The sequence below is a fragment of the Ascaphus truei genome, chromosome 2, assembly GCF_040206685.1.
Source record: "Ascaphus truei isolate aAscTru1 chromosome 2, aAscTru1.hap1, whole genome shotgun sequence".
In the NCBI taxonomy this organism is placed as follows: Eukaryota; Metazoa; Chordata; class Amphibia; order Anura; family Ascaphidae; genus Ascaphus; species Ascaphus truei.
In genome coordinates, this window is record NC_134484.1 from 71,342,556 (window position 1) to 71,364,389 (window position 21,834).

Consider the following 21,834-nt stretch of genomic DNA (forward strand, 5'->3'; position numbering starts at 1 on the left):
TGGAAAGTGGACCTGCCACCTCAACCTACCATTCTCTTCTAAGGGAGGGGAAGAGGAGTTTGCTTTGTTGAATGATGGTGGAGTTACTTGGCAATTTAGTTTTGGGGGTCGGGGGGGGGAAATCCTATGGAGTTCAACTTTTGTTTTATATATATATATATATATATATATATATATATATATCTCGCAGACAGTGTACTCTGCGCTTTACAAAGAAAATACAGGGAGTTATACTACAATAAGTGCAGCAAAGTCAGACAATAGGAAAGGAAATTATACACGTGTGTGATAAATATGAACGTGTGTTTGATAATAGATAATATCTATATATATATTTATTTTTTTATGTGTATATGTGACACTTTTCTAGGTAAAAAATATTTGGTGGCAATTCTTGAGGTCACCCAAAACTTGATTGATTTTGTAGTGACTATTGGGAATTGATATTAAGCATTTAAAAATGCAAACGGTCCATGCTAAAGATAATAAATGAATATGCTATACCGCATGTACATATCTATTATTATGTATTAATTACATATATTATTTTTTTTCAGTGGGAAGTACCAATGATATACAGCGGACTAATCCTAGGAATTAAAGATAACCTGACAAGGGATTTGGTCTATATACTGATGGCAAAAGGTTTACACTGCTGTGCAATTAAGGTACATGTTTATTAACTTGTCATTACCTCTTATGAGCACACTTGCATGTCTCAGTCAGGTCTGCAACACCATTATCTCTTCTGGGTAATGACATGCAAATGAGCATTCAGTGAGTCACCTTTTACTTTATTTCCATTTTAATAGGGACCCCATAAAGAAACTGTCTACCTACGTCCTACATAAGATAATTATTTGGCATTTGAAAGGTGAAAACGTTTGCAGAAGATTTGCTGCTGTAGTTTTCTCCAAACATACACACACACACACACACACACACACACACACACACACACACCGAATAATCTAATAAGTATATATTTGTATTTGCTTACACTTGTTAGCTTTTTTAGGACTGCTTGTTAAACGTTTCCCCCTTCTCATTCAATGACAAATTTAGTAGCCCATAATTTAACCCTTTAAATGCTAAGACCGGCAGCACATAAATGCCACCCATCCTTCAGCAGACACGGTCGCTATGTGCAGTGTTCAGAGGCAGGCCCCCAGGAGGTGAACAGAAGTGGAGGCGGGTCCGTGATCTCTCCATAGAAAATGAGCATTTTGTGCATTACGTACCCTGTGTAAGGCCCCCAGAGATCCGCCCCTATAGAGCAGCCGATTACGTACCCTGTATAAGGCCACCAGAGAGCCGCCCCTAAAGAGCAGCCGATTACGTACCCTGTATAAGGCCACCAGAGATCCGCCCCTAAAGAGCAGCCGCTGACTGTTCTGAACCAACGCTTCTCTTCCGGGTCATCGTAGTGAATGTAAACGTGCAATATAAAACAAATCATAGCCCACCTCCCCCGGGGGGAGAGTTTGGAACTGGAGTCCTGGAGACACCGCGCTTGTGGTTCTATTTGGTGTAGAAGGTAGTTTATAAAATAGCCGCGGCTGCACCTCTGTGTCCCCAGCTGCACAGAAGAAGATGGCTGCCGCTGTAAGATGCAGGAATCCATAATAACACGCCCCACTACATCCAATAGAAAAAGTACAAAAATAAATGAAGCATCATCACGTGCTTTACTTTTTGCTGGTGGGGTGAATTATTAAGGTGATTTTATATATATATATATATATATATATATATATATATATATATATATATTTATATATATATATATTTATATATATATACATACACACACACACACACACACACACACACAGACAGACAATGAAGTAGCGCCTGTTAAATACCCTGAATATACATATATTATATATATTACAATGGGCCAGACCATTTGTAGCTAGCAGGTTTTTGCCACTCGGAGCACTTGTTAAAAAATAAAAATGTAAAAACACAAAAATGGTCAAATGTTTCAGACCACCTTTATTTGGCCCCTCAGAAGATCAGAGCGAATGATACAAGAGCGTGTTACATTGCAGTGCCAGTGCCACTTTAATCTTGCTGTTTTCTAGTCCGTTTCAATCATGCATCCGGGGGTACATGACGTTATTCACGCTTTATACACATCTCCAGGATTTTCTTCATGCCAAGCAGTTGTTTGCAGCCTGTCTGGAGCTTGCGACAGAGTTTTCTCCAAAGCTACGACAGATCATGCTGAACGAGATGCTGCTCTTGGACATTCACACCCATGAAGCTGGGTCAGGACTGTCCGGGGAGCGTCCTCCTCCAGAATTGATCAGCAGAGTGCGGGGCTACCTGGAAATGAGGGTACCAGGTAAGGACGGGGTCTGAATGTGTTCTCAATATTTCAAGACGTGGCAATAGGCTACACATGAAACGCCATAGAAGGGAGCAGGATAAAAAAAAACATATCACGTGAAGTATGTGGTAACCCTTTTGCTTATGGCGTATGGCGTAGATTATGCCAGTAATGCTAGTTTTCTAGGGGGAACAGTGAACCTGACTGAGTCTTCTCCGCTTCCTTTCACCTAAATGGTGGGCTGGTTGCAACTACGTGACCCCGAGCTAGCGGGTTGTTGGGTGGGGGAGGAAGAGAATGCTGGCGGACTGTTGGATGGGAGGTGTGTGGTGCTTGCGGGTTTTTAGGGGGGGTGGGTGAAAGGGATGCTGGCGGGAGGAGTTGCTGTTGGGTTGTTTTGAAGGTGGGTTGCTGGGCTGGGTTGGATGCTGGCGGGGTGTTGGGTGAAGGGGAAAGTGCGGGGGACTGGCAGGTTGTTGGGTGGGAGGAGGTGCTGTTGGGTTGTTTCGCAGGGGAAGGGTATGCTGGCGGGGTTGGGTGAAGGGGGAGTTGCAGGGGACTGGCAAGTTGTGGGGAAGGAGGTTATGCTGACAAATTGTGGAGCGGAAAGAAGGTTATGCTGACGGGTGCAGGCAGGAAGGGTGGGCTACTGGCGGGCTGTTGGATGGGTTAGAGGTGAAGGATGCTGGTTGGTGTTGAGCAGGGGGAGCTGCGAAGTGCTTGCAGGTGTTTGGCACAGGGAGGTGAAGGAAATGCTGGTGGGTTTTTGGCCAGGAGGAAGGGGATGCTATCAACTTGTTTGGTTTGTTTAACAAGATTCTTTAAATGTGTTATCTTTTGTTGCTATTGTGTGATTTTGCTTTATTTGGATAAAAGGCGTTGGTTACATAAGGCACACACAATAATTGTGTAGTTTTATGGTAATTCTTGTTTGTGTACATTTTCCTACCTTTTTTTGAACATGCTTAAAACACAATCTGCAGAGATTACATTAACTGGAGTGAGTGTGAATCTGAATCAGCAAGTCTCAACTTTTAGAGAGTAAAAATCCGCCAACAAGAAAAACAGAACACAGATTCTAGCGTTTTTCATAAATAATGTATCAAACTTACAAAAATATATTTGTATATGAAAGCAGGTCAGGAGGCGAGACTACATTTTAATTATGCACATTGCAGTCCTCTTTCTGCTTGTGATCATTTTATACATTTAGCTCTACAAAGGTGAAAACACAAAAATAAACATTCCTGATTATATAATCCTTTTGTAGCAAAAAGTGACCGTGGAAGGGGAGTCACAGAAAAGGACAATGATGACAATTGTTCAGCGTTTCCTATAAATACTATTTTTATAATCGAATGCTTCCACCTGAGAAATTAAAGCAGCGATTGCAAAGTTAGAAGGAAGAATTCTAAAGCAGTGTAAAAATAATAATAATTAATAGGGTTCTCTTTGAAGAGTCCACACCAAAAAAATGTATTTACATCAATATTTCTCCAAAACAGAGAGTAGTATTCGGGATAAATAAACAGAATGAAAAAGAGGAAGTGAATTCAATTAACATCTGAAAGAAATGTGGCTTGAGCGGACCTGCATCTCCCAAAGACAACTTTACAGAGATGAAGGATTCTTTTCGATCTTTTCGATCACAAACGGAAGCCGGCTTATATTATTATAGGAAGGATGAGTAACGCAGGCAAAAACCACACCACCTGATTCACTGATTCACTGTGTTTGCTCGCAGTTTTAGAAGGACAGTCCCCTCCTAGGACCACACTAGTGACAATGACGTGTTGTAAGGGTTATATCTGGTGGAGTAGTGGTTCATTTGTTACCAAAATCTGACAAGTATTTTTAAATAGGTTTTTTTTTTTAATTGAATTTTTTTGCTGTACGGTGGAGGGTTTTTTCCACGAATTTACTCACCATAACTTCCATGTCTGGTGGTACCCACTTACCAGCTTCTCATTGCATAGCCAGCAACCAACCTCGCACTGTTGAGCCCCATAAGGTCGTAATAGCTGTCTCTGAGTAGGTTTACTGGTTATGCACTTCTTTAACCCAAGCTGTGCTGAAAAGCTGTGTGATGCGGCAGGTATACGCTTATTCCATGTTTAAAATGGACAAGAAGTAAAGAGTGACACCCTGTGAGGGCCCATCTGCAGGAGATAATAAGGAAAGACAGGGTTGCAGACCTGGCAGTAACCACAAGTGGTCTTTTTACTCGTTAAATCCTTTTTCTACGTTTTTGTGAACATGGTAAGATGAGATTTGGGAGGGAGTTCATTTTCTTTTGTGCGATGTCACTGCGTGCTCAACAAGAATTTGCACAGGAAAATCTCCTCGTCTTTGTTGGATCTCGAAGCATGGGGAGGGATAACGCTACAGGGGACACTTTATTGCCAAACACTTTACCATTCAGAGGCCACAAATTAAAAGAAATTAAGTTTAATATCCCCAAAAATAACAATTAGCAAAATCTTCGCTTGAACTGTTACATTTGCTTAAGTAAGGCAATTGGGCCCCAATTCACTAATCGCTCATGCAGGGCATCGCACCCCAATCTGGCATCAGCTACCATTGGCGCTCAGTGACTTGTTAACCAGTCACAACCTGCAAATACCGGCTTCTGACTTGTAGGTATGTATGTATGTCTTTATTTTTATTGTGCCATTAATTTACATCGCACGTCACAGCAATAATACACATGACAATCAAATAACAAATAATATAAATAACACATAATGGGAAGAAGTGCTTCAGACATAAAAGTAACATTTAGGAACAGGAGATCCTGCTGCGAAGAGCTTACAATCTAAATGGTTGATAGGAAGAACATACAGAGACAGTAGGAGGGTATACTGGTAATGTGTCTGCAAGGGGCCAAGGTTTATGTATGAGGTGTAAATTATCAGACATGGATCTACTCATATGCTTCCTTAAGCAGGTGTATTTTGAGGTGGGTCTTAAATGTGGATAGAGAGGGTGCTAGTCGGATATTGAGGGGAAGGGCATTGCAGAGGTGTGGGGCAGTCAGTGAGAAAGGTCTAAGGCGGTGTAAATGAAATGTGGATCCAGGAAGTGGGTTAATGATCAGTACATTTACTGTTTGTTCTCACCCTTGTTATGCTGTCTGCTGGGATTTTGATTCCTTCTTTTTTAAGCTGTAGTTCTCTGGTGATATCTGCCTGTTGTCCTATTTATATATTGTTTGATCGCACAAATATCTACTATTTCCGTGTGCAGCAAATACATATTTTTCTGCATAATGATTTAAAATCATTGTATTGTTTATGAAGAGAAATGAATACTTGCATAGAGTTGGCACTGTCATGAAAGGGTTAAGAAGACTTGCTACCCCTGTTTTTCTCTGACCATGTCCATGGGGTTGCACTTTTAAGATGGCAATAAAAACACGAGCATGCCTCTGATTTCAATAACCTTTGTTCTGTGCGTTTTTGTGTCGTCTCTGCAGATATTCCCCTCCGACAAGTTGTGGCAGAGGAATGTGTTGCCTTTATGCTCAACTGGCGGGAAAATGAGTACCTAACTCTGCAAGTACCTGCCTCCTTGGTGCAGAGTAATCCTTACGTGAAGGTAAAGTCATCGGAGCAGAGTGGAACATTGGCTTCCGAAACCCTTCTGTGTCTGCTTTTTATCATGTCTCAAGCAAACAAACACATCAGATCAAATGTAAGGAGCGTGGCAAGTCTTGTACTGAGAACAAACATGTTGCACAGCAAGTCTGCCTACCCGCTTCTAGTCCTGTGAAGTTTCATATCGATATATAGAACAGCCACCTAAAAAACATTATTACGTCAATCACCAATAATTACAGATGCCTGCTCTAATGTTCTATATCTCTTGTCTACACATCAATATAGGATGCTTCCTATTGTGGAAAGGTATTTGCTGCTGCTAAGAGAATGGAAACAAAAGAAAACAGCGCACAACGCCAAATAGTGAAGTAAATTCAACAATATATTATTAAGTTAGATACTATGTCCCCTAAGGGGTTAAATGAGGATGTGGATATTTGGGCACTTTATTGAATCTTTAGCTCACCACCCCTCTGTACATAGGGGATGTAATATGTATCTCTGTATCTCTGCTTTCTGTGCTTTATTTCACGCTTTTTTCTAGTTACATCTTTTTATGTAAGTAATGATGGTGTCTATTTTAAGTCAACTAATATTGTGTTTCTTTTATTCCAGCATGTTTTTAATTATTTATGCTAGGTTTTGTCTATATGTAAGTTTATATTAAATAGGTATTGTTTTGTTCTTTTTTGTCAATAAAGTTGTTGTTTTAAAAGTAAATTATACATCTTCCCTATCACACTGACCATTACCTATTATAGATGATTGGTCTATTCCTAATTGGTTGACCAATAAGGAATCTATGTGAGGTATATAAGACCTCTGGGTAATGGCCTAATTATTCCCTGAAGAAGTAGTTAATTCTACGAAACGCGTTGGATGTAACATTCTATTGCCTTATATCTGCCTATATTGGCCTTTGTCTATGTACTGGCCTGTCCTGTTTTTATTTCATCCTGTGTGCTGTTTTGGACACTTGTGAGAGACTTTGTAAGACTGTTCAAACTTCCCTATTGAATCCACCACTGCTGTGGAGACAGTGACGTCACTACACAGCGTCCCGCGACGGAGCGGCATCGTGGCACGCTGAGGGCACCCCAGTGAGCTGCGGTCTTACCTCTGTGCAGAGGATATACCTGCTGAGGTATAGGAGCAGCTCCATATCGGCCAGGAAGCCGGAGCGATTTCACCGAGCCCCAATACCAGCTGCTGAACCTGGCTGCATGAAGGGAAATCCCCTTGGGAGTGAAAGACTGACGTCCTGCCCCAGAATCAACCGAGCTGCATCAGCAGAGGGAAGCAAGCACCTGAATCTACAGCTAACAGCTGCCGAGTGGTAAACAGTGTGATACACACTACATGCCTTTTACCAATCTTTTTCATGTACGCAGATATATTACCCCCTTTTAATTTGATAATATATTGTTGAATTTACTTCACTATTTGGCGTTGTGCGCTGTTTTCTTTTGTTTCCATTCTCTTAGTGTGTGTGGGGTGCTGAGCCACCCCTGCGTTTACAGCTGCAGACGCCCTTATTCCTAACACGGTTATGTGGCATTTATTATTTAATGCATAATTATCTCACTGTGGGATTTGTGGTTTAATTTTTTATTAATTTTTCATCACTTATTTGATGGTATAGTCACTGCACTGTGTATATTTCTACATTTAAACTTAATAGGTAGTTAGGTAGTAGCGCACAGTTTTGTTTTTTGTATTTGCTGCTGCTGCTGCTGCTGCTGCTGCTGCTGCTGCTGCTGCTGCTGCTGCTGCTGCTGCTGCTGCTGCTGCTGCTGCTGCTGCTGCTGCTGCTGCTGCTGCTGCTGCTGCTGCTGCTGCTGTTATTGGGAGTCAATTACGGGGAGTGTAAAACTTGTCATATTGTTTGTTTTTTCACTTTTTTTTAGTTCTGTAGTGTACACAGCATTGAATAATTTCTCTGACACCTGTTCCTGTGCTCTACAGTTAGCAATTTAATACCCAGTCTCTTGGGCACGAGAAATTAAAGACACGAAAGTCCAGGATTCAAACAGAGATCACATATTTCTGAGATTTTTCAAGTAGTCCATTTCTTCAATGGTGCTTTAAAGCTGCAGACCAAGCAATATCCTACGTGTGCTTATTAAAAATAAATCAGTTCTGTACTATTAGAAAATACGTGTAGCATTTATTTTTTTATTTTTAAAACAACTCTGAATGACATTTTTATTGTATTATAATGTAACGGATATTTTTGTTTCTATAGCAACCATTTAGTGCACCAATTGTATCTAGTGACTGCCTGGTCACATTATCGTCCCCACAGAACTTTGCATCTTTGGTCCTCTTCTGGTGCACTGACAGCCATTTAGTGAACCCCCGAGCCGAATCTTTGACATTCAACAACTTGGCTAATTACTTATCATTGTGTGGATTGTGTTGATGCACATATTAAAGGGGGAAAAAATAAAATAAAACGGCCACTTGGACTGCTGTTTTAAAGAACGTAGGAGCTTCAAAACATGCATTGTAATTGTGTTCCACGAGTACCAATTTCCAGTAGCACGCAAGCTACTTTAAATATGTATTTGTGCATTCATGGGTCCTTTCTTTCTTACAACGCATGACTTTCTTTCCCTCTATCTCATGTTCGTTTGTTGTGTTTTGCAGCTTGGGCAGCTGTTGGCAGCCACATGCAAGGAGCTACCTGGCCCAGACAGCAGAAGGACCGCAAAAGACCTGTGGGATGTGGTTGTGCAGATCTGCAGCATCTCCAACCAGCATAAGAGAAGCAACGATGGCAGAGTTAGTCTGCTCAAGAACCGGGATTTAGCATTGGGCTTTATGTACAGGTATATGGTTTGGAGATTTGCTAAGATGCATTAGATCAAGCATGTCAAACTCGCGGCCCACGGGCCGCATGCGGCCCACAACGAGTATTTTTGCGGCCCAGCTCGCAATGTGCCAGCACTGCCAGGCAACGCGCGCTCTCTGCAAAGGGGGGAGGGGGGGAAAACCTCCCCCCTCCCCTGATTGGCTGGCGCGTGTTGGCACGCTGCCAGAATTTTTTGGGGGGGCCGCAACAAGCTCTATCTGAGCTTGCAAAGCAAGGCCCGCCTCTTCCTGCTGCATGCAGCAAGTCAGGTGAGCACTGCTCCATGCCTGTTTGCTTCCCCCTTGCCCTCCTGCTCCGATTCCGCTCCCCCCCACTCTGATTCCATTCCGCCCCCCCCCCGTTCCTATTCCGCTCTGATTCCCCCCCCCCTGCATCGATCCCCCCCCGCTCCGAATCCGTTCCGATTTCTCCCATGTGTGTGTGTGTGTGTGTGTGCCTGTGTGTGTCTGTGTATGTGAGTGTCTTTGTATGTGAGTGTCTGTGTCTGTGTCTGGGAGAGAGAGAGTGTGTGAGGGAGAGTGTCTGGGAGAGGGAGAGTGTGTCTGGGAGAGGGAGAGTGTGTCTGGGAGAGGGAGAGTGTGTCTGGGAGAGGGAGAGAGTGTCAGAGGGAGAGTGTGTCAGACTCTCTCCCTCTCTCTGAGAGAGGGAGTCAGAGAGAGGGAGAGAGTCGGTCAGAGAGGGAGAGAGAGTCAGTCAGAGAGGGAGAGAGAGTCAGTCAGAGAGGGAGAGAGAGTCAGTCAGAGAGGGAGAGAGAGTCAGTCAGAGAGGGAGAGAGTCCGTCAGAGAGAGAGTCCGTCAGAGAGAGAGTCCGTCAGAGAGAGAGTCCGTCAGAGAGAGAGTCCGTCAGAGAGAGAGTCCGTCAGAGAGAGAGTCCGTCAGAGAGAGTCCGTCAGAGAGCGTCCGTCAGAGAGAGAGTCCGTCAGAGAGAGAGTCCGTCAGAGAGAGAGTCCGTAGAGTCCGAGAGAGAGAGAGTCCGTAGAGTCCGAGAGAGAGAGTCCGTAGAGTCCGAGAGAGAGAGTCCGTAGAGTCCGAGAGAGAGAGAGTCAGTCAGAGAGAGAGAGTCAGTCAGAGAGAGAGAGAGAGAGTCAGTCAGAGAGAGAGAGAGTCAGTCAGAGAGAGAGAGAGAGAGTCAGAGAGAGAGAGAGAGAGAGTGTGTGTGCCCGTGAGTGTCTGTGTATGTGAGTGTCTGTGTCTGGGAGAGAGAGAGTGTGTGAGGGAGAGTGTCTGGGAGAGGGAGAGTGTGTCTGGGAGAGGGAGAGAGTGTCAGAGGGAGAGAGTGTCAGAGGGAGAGTGTGTCAGACTCTCTCCCTCTCTCTGACTCTCTCCCTCTCTCTGAGAGAGGGAGTCAGAGAGAGGGAGAGAGTCAGAGAGAGGGAGAGAGCGAGTCAGCCAGAGAGAGCGAGTCAGCCAGAGGGGGAGAGCGAGTCAGCCAGAGAGGGAGAGAGAGTCAGTCAGAGAGGGAGAGAGAGTCAGTCAGAGAGGGAGAGAGAGTCAGTCAGAGAGGGAGAGAGAGTCAGTCAGAGAGGGAGAGAGAGTCAGTCAGAGAGGGAGAGAGAGTCAGTCAGAGAGGGAGAGAGAGTCAGTCAGAGAGGGAGAGAGAGTCAGTCAGAGAGGGAGAGAGAGTCAGTCAGAGAGGGAGAGAGAGTCCGTCAGAGAGGGAGAGAGAGTCCGTCAGAGAGAGAGTCCGTCAGAGAGAGAGTCCGTAGAGTCCGAGAGAGAGAATCAGTCAGAGAGAGAGAGAGAGAGAGAGTCAGTCAGAGAGAGAGAGTCAGTCAGAGAGAGAGTCAGTCAGAGAGAGAGCGTCAGAGAGAGTCAGAGAGAGAGAGAGTCAGAGAGAGAGAGAGTCAGAGAGAGAGAGAGTCAGAGAGAGAGAGAGTCAGAGAGAGAGAGAGTCAGAGAGAGAGAGTCAGAGAGAGAGAGTCAGAGAGAGAGAGAGAGTCAGAGAGAGAGAGAGAGTCAGTCAGAGAGAGAGAGTCAGTCAGAGAGAGAGAGTCAGTCAGAGAGAGAGTGAGAGAGAGTCAGAGAGAGAGAGAGTGAGAGAGTGAGAGAGAGAGTCAGTCAGAGAGAGCGAGAGAGTGAGTCAGTCAGAGAGAGTGAGAGAGTGAGTCAGTCAGAGAGAGTGAGAGTGAGTCAGTCAGAGAGAGTGAGAGTCAGTCAGAGAGAGTGAGAGTCAGTCAGAGAGAGTGAGAGTCAGTCAGAGAGAGTGAGAGAGAGAGTCAGTCAGAGAGAGTGAGAGAGAGAGTCAGTCAGAGAGAGTGAGAGAGAGTCAGTCAGAGAGAGTGAGAGAGAGTCAGTCAGAGAGAGTGAGAGAGAGAGTCGGAGATGCCAAGTGTCAGGAAAAAAACATTAATTTTATCTTTCTTTTTTTTATACTGTACTTTTCTAAATAAACCTAAGTTTCTATGAAAATTGAAGTTTTTGTTTTTTTGTGGCCCACATAAACTTAAACCTTGTTTATTTGGCCCGTGTTAGCCTTTGAGTTTGACATGCTTGCATTAGATGAAAAGTAGCTACCTCCAGTCCTCAAGGTCCACCAACATGTCAGGTTTTCAGGATATCCCTGCTTCAGCACAGGTGGCTCAGTAATTCTGACTTGAGTTGGCCACCCCTGCATTAGATGCTGAAAACATATCTGCTTCTCTCTGACAGTACTGAATATCATGCTGCATTCAACGTTTCATACCTCTACAAAGCCATGTCTATTACTGTGCGAGATTCAACCTCCCCCTCCCAAAACAAAATAAGACAGAAACATTGAATGCAAAGACGTGTAACCGTCTATAACAATGTTTAGAGCTTGTTTTAATAGATATCATAATACTCATCCTCTTTTCTATAAGATTCAATTTCATTGTTACTGCTATAGATGGTCAGATGCACAATGCACATATATAGAGGAGATTCAATAACCCCATCACACTCCTCACAATAACGTAATACGATTAACATACAGAACGCTCACAAAATGGTTCAAAAGCTTTCGTTTTCTATTCCAATTTTTTTCCCATTCTGTTTTTCAGGAGTGAACTACTTTCTTTCATCAAAAAGTTACGGGTATGTATACAAACGTACAGCTCATTCAGGGTTGTGCTAAATGTACAATGTCCTAAAATATATCTCCAAACATCTATTCATTCTTGAAATATGAAGTTGGAGGAAATAGACTGCCTCTGTCTGCCTGTTGTGTGTGTTCCTTTCATTTGGGGGCTTTCTATACACTTATTGGAAAGAATGTCTGCTTATACTTCTCATTGCAGCTGGATTTCTCGTCCTATTTTGTATGTTTTCTCTCGCCTGTCTGTCCTTTTTGCAACCAGAGCTGTGGTTAAGTTGTTGTTCTTGAATACACTGTTGGTGGTTTTGATTCCAACCTCGGCGTATACCTGCAGTGGGGCACTTTATGGCACTTATACGTGTTGGTCCTACCTAATTACTCCAAGTTCTGACATTATGTCACGCCAGAGTTGTCTGCGTGAGAATGGCTGTGACTTATCATTTGAAACTGAAAGGCCTAGAAAAATAAGCTTCTGCTTCTATATGATGATCATTTATCTCGTGCACTGCAAAGGACAGCTAGTTTATGAAAAGAAGCTGTCTCCTGGAACTCAGCATTGTCTCATTTATCTTTACATATTTTTTGTTAAATGGGCAATCCCGTCTAATTGAATTATAATTTTTTTAAACACAAAATTTACCTGCCAATTCATGCCAATATTGTCTTTGTTCATTTATATTTTTGCTATAGGAACCACTGGTTTTAACAACATTGCTGTCTCTCTTTGTCAAGCTTCAAAATCTTCGGGTGAGTGTAAGGGCTGTTATATGGTGCGTGCGGCCGTGCGCGCGCCTGTTCGAAGGCGCGTGCATATGCCGCATTCTTTTTGTGTGTATACTGTGTATGCTGTGAGCTGTGAATGTACTGTGTTTGTGTGTGTTTGTGTAACGCTCGGCCTGCCCACAAGCCAGACGAGACCCCGGGACTGAGGTGTAAAGGGTAAAACCACACACCTAGCAGCAAACGGGAGCACGGCCGGAGTGTGGAGGTAGCGTAGGTGGTCCGGGTAACAAGAATGTTAAATGATACCGTACTTGACAGCTCCGGTGTAGAAGGGTTAAGTTCATATGCCAAGGGTCGTGGGTTGGAGAGGGCAGCGTAATAGATTGTCCGTAAGCCTGGGTCGTGGAGTGGAGAGAGCAGCGTAGTAGATTGTCCGTGAGCCGTGTCCAAGGGTTGTAGAGGTCAGCAGCGTAGAAAGTCCAAAGTTAGGTCCAAAGGGTTCCAGAGAGCAGCGTAGTAGAGTCCAAAGCAAAAGGTCAAATCCAGGGAGGTCAGCAGAATTTCCAGGGACTGGAGCAAGCACTAAAAAGACAAGAGAGGCCAGGCAACAGCAGACAGCACCAAGGTACATAAGCTATGCAGAGCAAAGAGGAAATGGAGAAGAGGGATTATATAGGGAGCTGGGACCAGTCAGAGAAAGGGGAGTGACGGAGGAGCGGCCCGAAGAAGGACCTAATAGGAGAGCAGAGTGTGAAAGTTTGGGACCAATGGAAGTGAGGGGAGGAACAGAGGGGTGACCTAGGTAAGACCCAGAAAGAGGAGAATTGCTAGAGGTAAAGGGAGTGGTCAGAGTAAGGGGAGGAGAGGAGGGACGGACAAGGGAAGGGACAGAAAGGGAAGGAGAACCTGGGAGGCAAGCCTGATGGGGAAGGGGCGTGCAGGGCATGTGCGTGACGTTCGAGGAGGCGGAGAATGGGAAAGGCGCACCGGAGGGTCCAGGAGCAGACAGAAGAAGGGGAGGAGCAGAGGGACTGACAGGGGAATGGTCAGGTAAGGAAGAAGAAGCGGAGCTGACGGGGCAGGGGCAGAGACGCAAGGAACGTGTGCCGTGTCAGCGGAGGCGGAGTCAGGCGCCAACTAATGGCGACTTGGGTGCGCGCGCCGTAGGGCTGACGCGTGTGGGCAGGAGGTGCGGGGACAGCAGTCAGGAGCGGGCAATGCCGCCGGGGAGCCTGAATGGCCTGGGAAAAAGGTAAGGATGCGCTGGACGCGGGTTTACCCGCAGCGCAGATCCTTACAGTTTGTGTGTGTATGTATGTGTAATTTATTATTTATTTAAAAAAAACATTGGTAAAAATAAAATATTTATTAAATTTGTGCAGACACATACATACATACATACATACATACATACATACATATATATATACACACACACACACACACACACACACACACACACACACACACATACATTCAGCGCCGGTAGCGGCACGAAAAGATGATTTTCCTTCTCTTCCCCGCTGTCTGTCGGCTCCCCGCTCCCCGCCGTGCGCGCGCGGCCCTTGTATAGAAGGGCTGGCTGACCTCGGCCATCTGTAACTGCCGTGCGCGCGCACGGCGTAGCACGCCCCGGCACTATAGAACCAGCCTAACATTATCTTTAGTTTGTTTGTGTTGATGCAGAAAAATGTTTTCGCTGTAATGAAGTCCTATTTTCTTTCTGCAGGAGGATATTGTTAATGATATCACTGCTGAACATATCTCCATCTGGCCAGCATCCGTTCCAAAGTAAGACATCTCCTTTTTCTCACACGCCTCTGGCCTTTCTGCTCTTTACTTTAAGCACAATACTGGGGGATAGAAATACATCTCTTGCTACATGAGGCCACAGGAACTGCCTACCCCTTATCTCCATAGAATCAGGGCTGGCTGCGAATATGGCGGGGCTCGGTGCAGACGTGTGGTGCGGAGCCTCTTGTCTTCTCCTCCGCCATCTCTTCCTGCAGGGTCCCTCGTCATGGTGCCGCGATGTCAAACGGCGTCGCCTTGCCATGGCACGGCGTCACGCTATCTCACATAGTCATGGCAACACGGCGCCATTTGATGTCGCAACGCCATGATGAGGGACCCTGCCGGAAGAGATGGAGAAGGTCAGAGAGTTAGATGCCCCACGCTTTCCTCCGGCAATCAGTTTAATTGTTGTGGGGAAGAGCGCAGGACACCTGCAAGCGCAGGGTTCGGTGCAGTGGCCCCAATGGCGCCGCCATGAAGCCGGCACTGTAAAAGTGATTTACTTTAAGCTCCTCTTCATGTCACTGTAATTGTACATGATTTATTTGGAAATACTATTTTCATCTCTACATAGAAACCTTTGCAGGAGGAGGTATGACATAACTTTTAAAAGCGTTGTTAAATGCGTAGTCTCGTGCACCTCTCTGCCAAGTCTTCTACGAAGATTTTAACCTGATGATTGGAGAAGGGTAACAATGCCGCGCTCAACGGGGAAGTTTCAAGAGCTGGGAAGGGACATGCCACGGCTGGGTTATCACCAGGGCTGGGTTATGGTATTCCGGTGTTGACTGCCATTCAAGTCCATGGCAGGTAATGTTCAATCATGCTGAGATGTCCTGACATTCGAGAGAACCTTGACACCAACTTTTGCATAAAAATGGATTGGTTTGTGGTGTGTCTTTGTACCCTTAGAGTGGACAAATAAACTGGAAGGCTCTTTACCCACCATGGATTGACTGCCTTAGCTTCTCTATTGCTATTACCACTCTTACATTTTGTAAGTAGACACTCTATACGAGCCAAGATTTGGAGTTGAACATTGTCCACCCTGCAATTCTCCTGCACTTAGATTTTCTGTGCTTTTGTGTGTTTCTCCTTTATGCTCCCCCTGGATTTCGTGCATCTAGGCTCTTTAAAAATACATTATATTTTTAAACCAGATTCAACTGTGCAAACCATTGTAATGACCAGTGTGTATGGGACTATAAACGTGCCTGAAAGGAAAGAAACAGCCGTCAAAACAATGAAAATAATTTATTGTGGGTGGATTTGTACGCCAGGCTTTGTAAGTTACATTAGTTTGTTTATTGTTGCTGTTGTCATCTCAGGTAGGTGAAACGGCTGCTACATATTCACAGTCCCTGAAATAATGCGTATCCTTTTATAATCCTGTTTTGTCTGGTAACTAAACACAGTAAAAACATGTAAAGTCTTGTAGCTACAATGTGAACCTCATTTTTACTTGCATACTGCACGGACATTTTGACACCAATGAAATCTAATGCCCCAATGTGAAAATGTGATTTATTTTTTATGTACTATCCATAAAGTCTCACATTTGACGTTGGCAGGTATGGTCATTTGCACAATAGACAGGGGCAAGTATTGGCTGAACTGAGTAACACACTAATGCAGGCCTGCACAACTCCAGACCTCGAGGGCCGCAAACAGGCCAGGTTTTCAGGATATCCCTACTTCAGCACAGCTGGCTCAACTAGTGGCTCAGTATACCTCAGCCACTAATTGAGCCAGCTGTGCTGAAGTAGGGATATCCTGAAAACCTGGCCTGTTTGCGGCCCTCGAGGACTAGAGTTGTGCAGGCCTGCACTAAGGCTTTCTTTTCATCTTTAGCCTCCAGTCCGTGGATTTCGATGCTGTTGCTGTTACAGTGAAGGAATTGGTGAACTATGCATTAACAATAAATTCTAACAACCACTCTTGGCTCATTATTCAGGCAGATATATACTTTGGTGAGTGAAACAAATACATATTTTGTTTTGTACTGCTTTGTCTACTTAAAGCATTCCAAAGTTTGACTTTGTTTTAATTGACACGTTTTATTGCTAACTAGGTATTTTTTGCGCCTGGGTCAAGTTTCACCAACTGCACCCCCATCCCCAATTGTATCATCTGAATGTACGTTTAGTTTCATCTTCACTTTTGGGTTTGTGCCACTTTGACCCCTGCTTAGATAGTTTCTCTTGTTCCCTAATTTTCCACCTCTTGCGAAATTGAACTCCCGATGGACATGTCATCGCCGTGTTTGATGGTTGAACTTCTATGAGGCGTATTCTCAAAGCTCCGAGATCAACGTTCCGTGGGATCTGACCCGGAAGCCCCACTGATGGGAATCGGACGTAGCGGCGATCTCGGAGCTTGGACAAGATGCCCCAAAAAACTCTACTATAAACTGAATTCTGTGCCCACTGTCAGGCTGCACACACTTGATTCACCCTAGTCCTGCCTTCGATAACCGTAATAGCAATGATGTGTGATTGATTAAAAGGACATTAAAGGGGGAAAAAATAACATATAAACTTGTGAATCTTAAAATAATAAATGTTACTAGAAAATATTTGAAACAAAAAACCTAGATATAAAATAGGTATTGTAAATTGTGAAATCCATGTTTTGTGTGGAAGAGGAATGGGAAAGGGAAATTGGAGTAGAGCAGTTGATTACTTGCAATAAAATAAAAGCTTAGAGTTTTTTCATTAAATAAATGTTTCCTGAAAATCCTTGTCGCATTATAATATATACTGTGCATTACCGGACTTCATTTCAACAAATCTTTTTATTTATTTTTTTTGTTCTGTGCGCTATAAACATTCTCTGTTTTATCTATTGCTTTTAGTTCACAACAGACCAATCCATCACCCTTTTTACCTTGGAAAGTCATCTTATTTCCCTGCCCCAAATACTAGATTGTAATCCGTTTTGCACAGGCGGGTAAATGTGCTATGCTTGGAGCTATGTAACGTCTGCTTTATAGAAGGCTGCATTTTACTTGCCTACTATTAGGAAATACATGTTTTTCAATGTGTTTATTTTTTACTTTTAGCTTCCAATCAGTATTCTGCCGCCCTAAACTATTATCTCCAGGCAGGGGCGGTCTGCTCTGACTTTTTCACAAAGCAAGTTCCACCAGATGTGTATACAGATCAGGTGCGTAGAAAATCTGAAACTCCAACATCCAGCTGCAAAAATTACAAACAACAAAACTCTTACAGCGCTATGTGCCCTTCAACTGTGATTTTCTCTTCTTTTTTTTTTTTTACCTCTCTTCCCACCATATCTACTCACCTTTATTTCTGTCAACCGCCCCTCGTGACTAATAACTGCTTTTTTTTTTTTTTTCTGTGCCCTGAGTGTCACATTTAAAGGGGCCATCCCTGATAGCGAACAACAAAAAGTAGTTGGTTTTCTTAAACCTAAAGAAGCATTCTGCGCTCTTACTCCCCCCCCCCCCTGAATCTTATTTGAATCGGTTGAAAACCACTGCACTAGAGAGATTACATTTTAGAAGTGCGATGCGTTGTACTTTCTGTGTGTAACTGTTACACTTTTGTATGTGCAGGTGATTAAAAGAATGATAAAGTGTTGTTCTTTGCTGAACTGCCACACACAAGTAAGTATCTAAAGAGGTTGAAATGAGTTCCCATTTGGTAAAACGGTTTGTAATCCATATTTGCTGGTGGTGTAGATTGGCCTCTTCTCGTCCTCTCTGTTTGTTTGCCAAGCATTGCACTTCTCTTGTAGCAGTAAGGGGATTCAAGTAATCATTCATGTATTTTGTTTTCCTTTTCTTTATATAATGCCTTATTTAGTTGCCGTTTAAAGCAACAACTCATTGATGGCTTCCCTAAAGACATGACTTTCAGTGGTACATAGTCATGTTCATGATTTTTGTATTACCCCTTTACTACAAAACAAATGTATTTGTTTATTCTGATATCTCGGTGTATACATTCAAACCTTGAGATTATAGGAAACAAGGGTGAAGCCGATTTGTAAATTAAATGGCTACATTTATAAACACACTTTCTTCGCACTTGCTCCTTTTTCTACACTATAAATTTCCCCTCAACTCCGCCCTTTCATGCCAAACACTACTACTCCTCACTCAGCAACACTCACAAATCCAATCCACGAGGCTCGAACGCTTGTAACATATCAACTACTTGTTGGTCCAATTATGTTACAGTTACATATACAGTAGTTACATAGTAGATGAGGTTGAAAAAAGACATAGGTCCATCAAGTTCAACCTATGCTAAATTTAGACAGCAGATACTTTATCCTATATCTATACTTACTTATTGATCCAGAGGAAGGCAAATAAAAACCCCATTAAGGGGATAAATTAATTCCTTCCTGACTCCAAGAATTGGCAATCGGATTAATCCCTGGATCAACATCCTTCCCATGTATACATATTTGGTATATCCCTGTATACCTTTCCCATCTAAGAATATGTCCAACCTTTTTTTTGAACAAATCGATTGTATCTGCCATTACAGTCTCCATGGGTAATGAATTCCACATTTTAACTGCCCTTACTGTAAAGAACCCTTTCCTTTGTTACTGGGGAAATTTCCTTTCCTCCAACCGTAAGGGATGGCCCCGAGTCCTTTGTACTGCCCGTGGGATGAATAGTTCTTTTGAAAGCTCCTTGTATTGTCCCCGAATATATTTATATATAGTTATCATATCCCCTCTTAGACGCCTCTTTTCTAATGTAAATAAATCTAATTTAGCTAGCCTCTCCTCATAAGTTAGATTGTCCATCCCCTTTATTAATTTGGTGGCTCTTCTCTGGACTCTCTCTAGTTCCATAATGTCTTTTCTTAGGATTGGTGCCCAAAATTGTACTCCATTTTCAAGGTGTGGTCTTACTAATGCTTTATAAAGGGGCATAATTATGTTTACTTCCCTTCCAACCATTGCCCGTTTAATGCAAGATAAGATCTTGTTTGCCTTTGCAGCTACTGCATGACATTGGGCACTATTGCTAAGCCTGCTGTCTACAAGCACTCCTAAATCCTTCTCCATCAAGGATTCCCCCAATATATCTCCATTTAATTTGTACGTCGCCTTTTTATTCTTGTATCCCAAATGCATAACCTTACATTTATCTGTATTAAACCTCATCTGCCATTTACCTGCCCACGTTTCCAGTCTTTCCATGTCCTTCTGAAGAGAAATTACATCCTGCTCTGATTCTACTACCTTACACAATTTAGTATCATCAGCAAAGATGGAGATTTTGCTCTTGATCCCAACCTCAAAGTCATTAATAAACAAGTTAAAAAGCAGGGGTCCCAGTACCGTCCCTGAGGTACTCCACTCACGACTTTAGCCCAACCTGAAAAAGTTCCATTTATGACAACCCTCTGTTGTCTGTCCTTCAATCCAGGTGCATATATTATTACTGAGTCCAATTTTCTTTATTTTGTACGCCAACCTCTTGTGTGAAACCGTATCAAAAGCCTTTGCAAAATCTAAGTAGACCACATCAACTGCATTACTCTGGTCTAAATTCCTACTTACCTCCTCAAAGAAACAAATAAGGTTAGTTTGGCAAGATCTATCCTTCATAAATCCATGCTGACTATTACTAATAATTTTATTTTCCATTAGGTATTCCTCAATATTATCCCGTATTAAACCTTCAAGTAGTTTGCCTACTATTGAAGTTAGGCTTACAGGTCTGTAATTTCCCGGTTGTGATCTAGCTCCCTTTTTAAATATAGGCACCACATCTGCTTTACGCCAATGTTGTGATACTGAGCCTGTGGAAATGGAGTCCTTGAATAATAAATATAATAGTTTGGCTGTTACTGAGCTTAACTCCTTGAGAACTCTTGGATGTATGCCATCGGGGCCAGGTGCCTTATTTACTTTAATTTTTTCAAGTCGCTTATGAACTTCTTCCTCAGTTAACCAATTGTTCATTAATATGGAGGTTGTGGCTTCCTCCTGCGGCACTACTATTGAACTTGATTCTTCCCTGGTAAACACAGAGGCAAAGAATTTGTTTAATACCTCTGCTTTTTCCTTATCTCCAATAATCTGCCTACCCATCTCACACTGAAAGGGTCCTATATTTTCTTTTCTCATTTTTTTGTTATTAAGGTACTAAAGAACTTTTTAGGGTTGACCTTACTTATGTTTGTATGTCTTTATTTATATAGTGCAATTAATGTACATAGCGCTTCACAGTAATACACGTGACAATCATATAAATACCAAATAATACAAATAACATGTAATGGAAAGAACTGCGTCAGACATAAAAGTAACATTTAGGAAAAGGAGTCCCTGCTCCGAAGAACTTACAATCTAATTGGTAGTTAGGAAGAATGTACAGAGACAGTAGGAGGGCATTCTGGTAATGTGTCTGCAAGTGGCCAAGGTTTATGTATGAGGTGTATAGTATCAGTCACGGAGCTACTCCTATGCCTCGTTAAGCAGGTGTGTTTTAAGGTGGGTCTGAAAGGTGGATAGAGAGGGTGCTAGTCGGGTTTTGAGGGAAGTGCATTCCAGAGGTGTGGGGCAGTGAGAGAGAGAGAGAGAGAGGTTTAAAGCGGGAGAGGGCTTTAGATACAAAGGGGGTAGAGAGAAGACATCCCTGAGCAGAAAGCAAGAGTCAGGAAGGTGTATAGCGAGAAATTAGGGCTGAGATGTAAGGATGGGCAGAAGAATGTAAAGCTTTAAAAGGGAGGAGGAGAATTTAGTGTGTGATACAGGATTTTATACGAAGCCAGGAGAAGGATTTCAGCAGGGGAGAAGCTGAGACAGATTTAGGAAAGAGTAGAGTGATTCTGGCAGCAGCGTTTAGAATAGATTGTAGGGGAGGCAGGAAGGCCGGGCAGCAGGAGGTTACAGTAATCGAGACAGTATCATACCAGCTTTCCTTTCCTACATGTCTTTTCTCTGTATTTGACTTCCTCCTCCGGCCTTCTCCCACTTCCCATCCTTCCACCACTTCTCAATCCTTTGCCGACCACTTTAAAGGAGCAATCCAACCCTGCGACATGTATTTTTAAAAATATATATATATACAATTGAAGCAGGGGGTCTCCGGAGCTGAACCCTGTTCATTTCCGCTCCGGGGACCCCCTACTTCCGGAGATACTTGCCTCCGAAGTAGGTGCCAGTAGATGCTCTGGCTCAGCAAGCAGGGCTTTAATGTTTTTAAAGCTCCTGCATCACATGGGCCAATAAGAAGCCGCACCAATGATATCACGGCTTCCTATTGGTCCGCAGGGTGGGAAATCTCGAAAGAACCAACATATTGTGAACCCTGGAAGCCAAGTGGAGCAGCTTCTGGCACCTAATTCGCAGGTAAGTATCTCCAGAAGCTGGTGTCCCCGGAGCTGACATTAACGGGGTTCAGCTCAAGAGCCCCCCTGCTTCATATACACTATATATATATAGGAAACCAGGTGTC

The 21,834-nt window shown here is 43.4% G+C and overlaps 1 protein-coding gene across 7 annotated transcripts in view; it reads left to right on the forward strand.

Moving 5' to 3' along the window:
• Window positions 1-19,206, forward strand: part of INTS8 (integrator complex subunit 8) — a 53,258-nt gene extending 34,052 nt beyond the window's left edge. For 4 of the 7 annotated variants that reach the window (XM_075582696.1, XM_075582694.1, XM_075582692.1 and 1 more), the window contains 10 exons: window positions 558-668; window positions 2,149-2,350; window positions 5,811-5,932; window positions 8,584-8,765; window positions 11,830-11,863; window positions 12,555-12,611; window positions 14,317-14,378; window positions 16,233-16,351; window positions 17,443-17,546; window positions 17,959-19,203. In XM_075582696.1, coding sequence (XP_075438811.1) covers window positions 558-668; window positions 2,149-2,350; window positions 5,811-5,932; window positions 8,584-8,765; window positions 11,830-11,863; window positions 12,555-12,611; window positions 14,317-14,378; window positions 16,233-16,351; window positions 17,443-17,546; window positions 17,959-18,021 — 1,056 coding nt within the window. In that variant the 3' untranslated portion in view covers window positions 18,022-19,203. Of the gene's footprint in view, window positions 1-557; window positions 669-2,148; window positions 2,351-5,810; window positions 5,933-8,583; window positions 8,766-11,829; window positions 11,864-12,554; window positions 12,612-14,316; window positions 14,379-15,033; window positions 16,034-16,232; window positions 16,352-16,452; window positions 16,518-17,442; window positions 17,547-17,958 lie in introns of those variants that run through there. The other 3 variants (XR_012795136.1, XM_075582698.1, XM_075582697.1) reach the window with 3 other exon arrangements.
• Window positions 19,207-21,834: the final 2,628 nt, after the last annotated feature.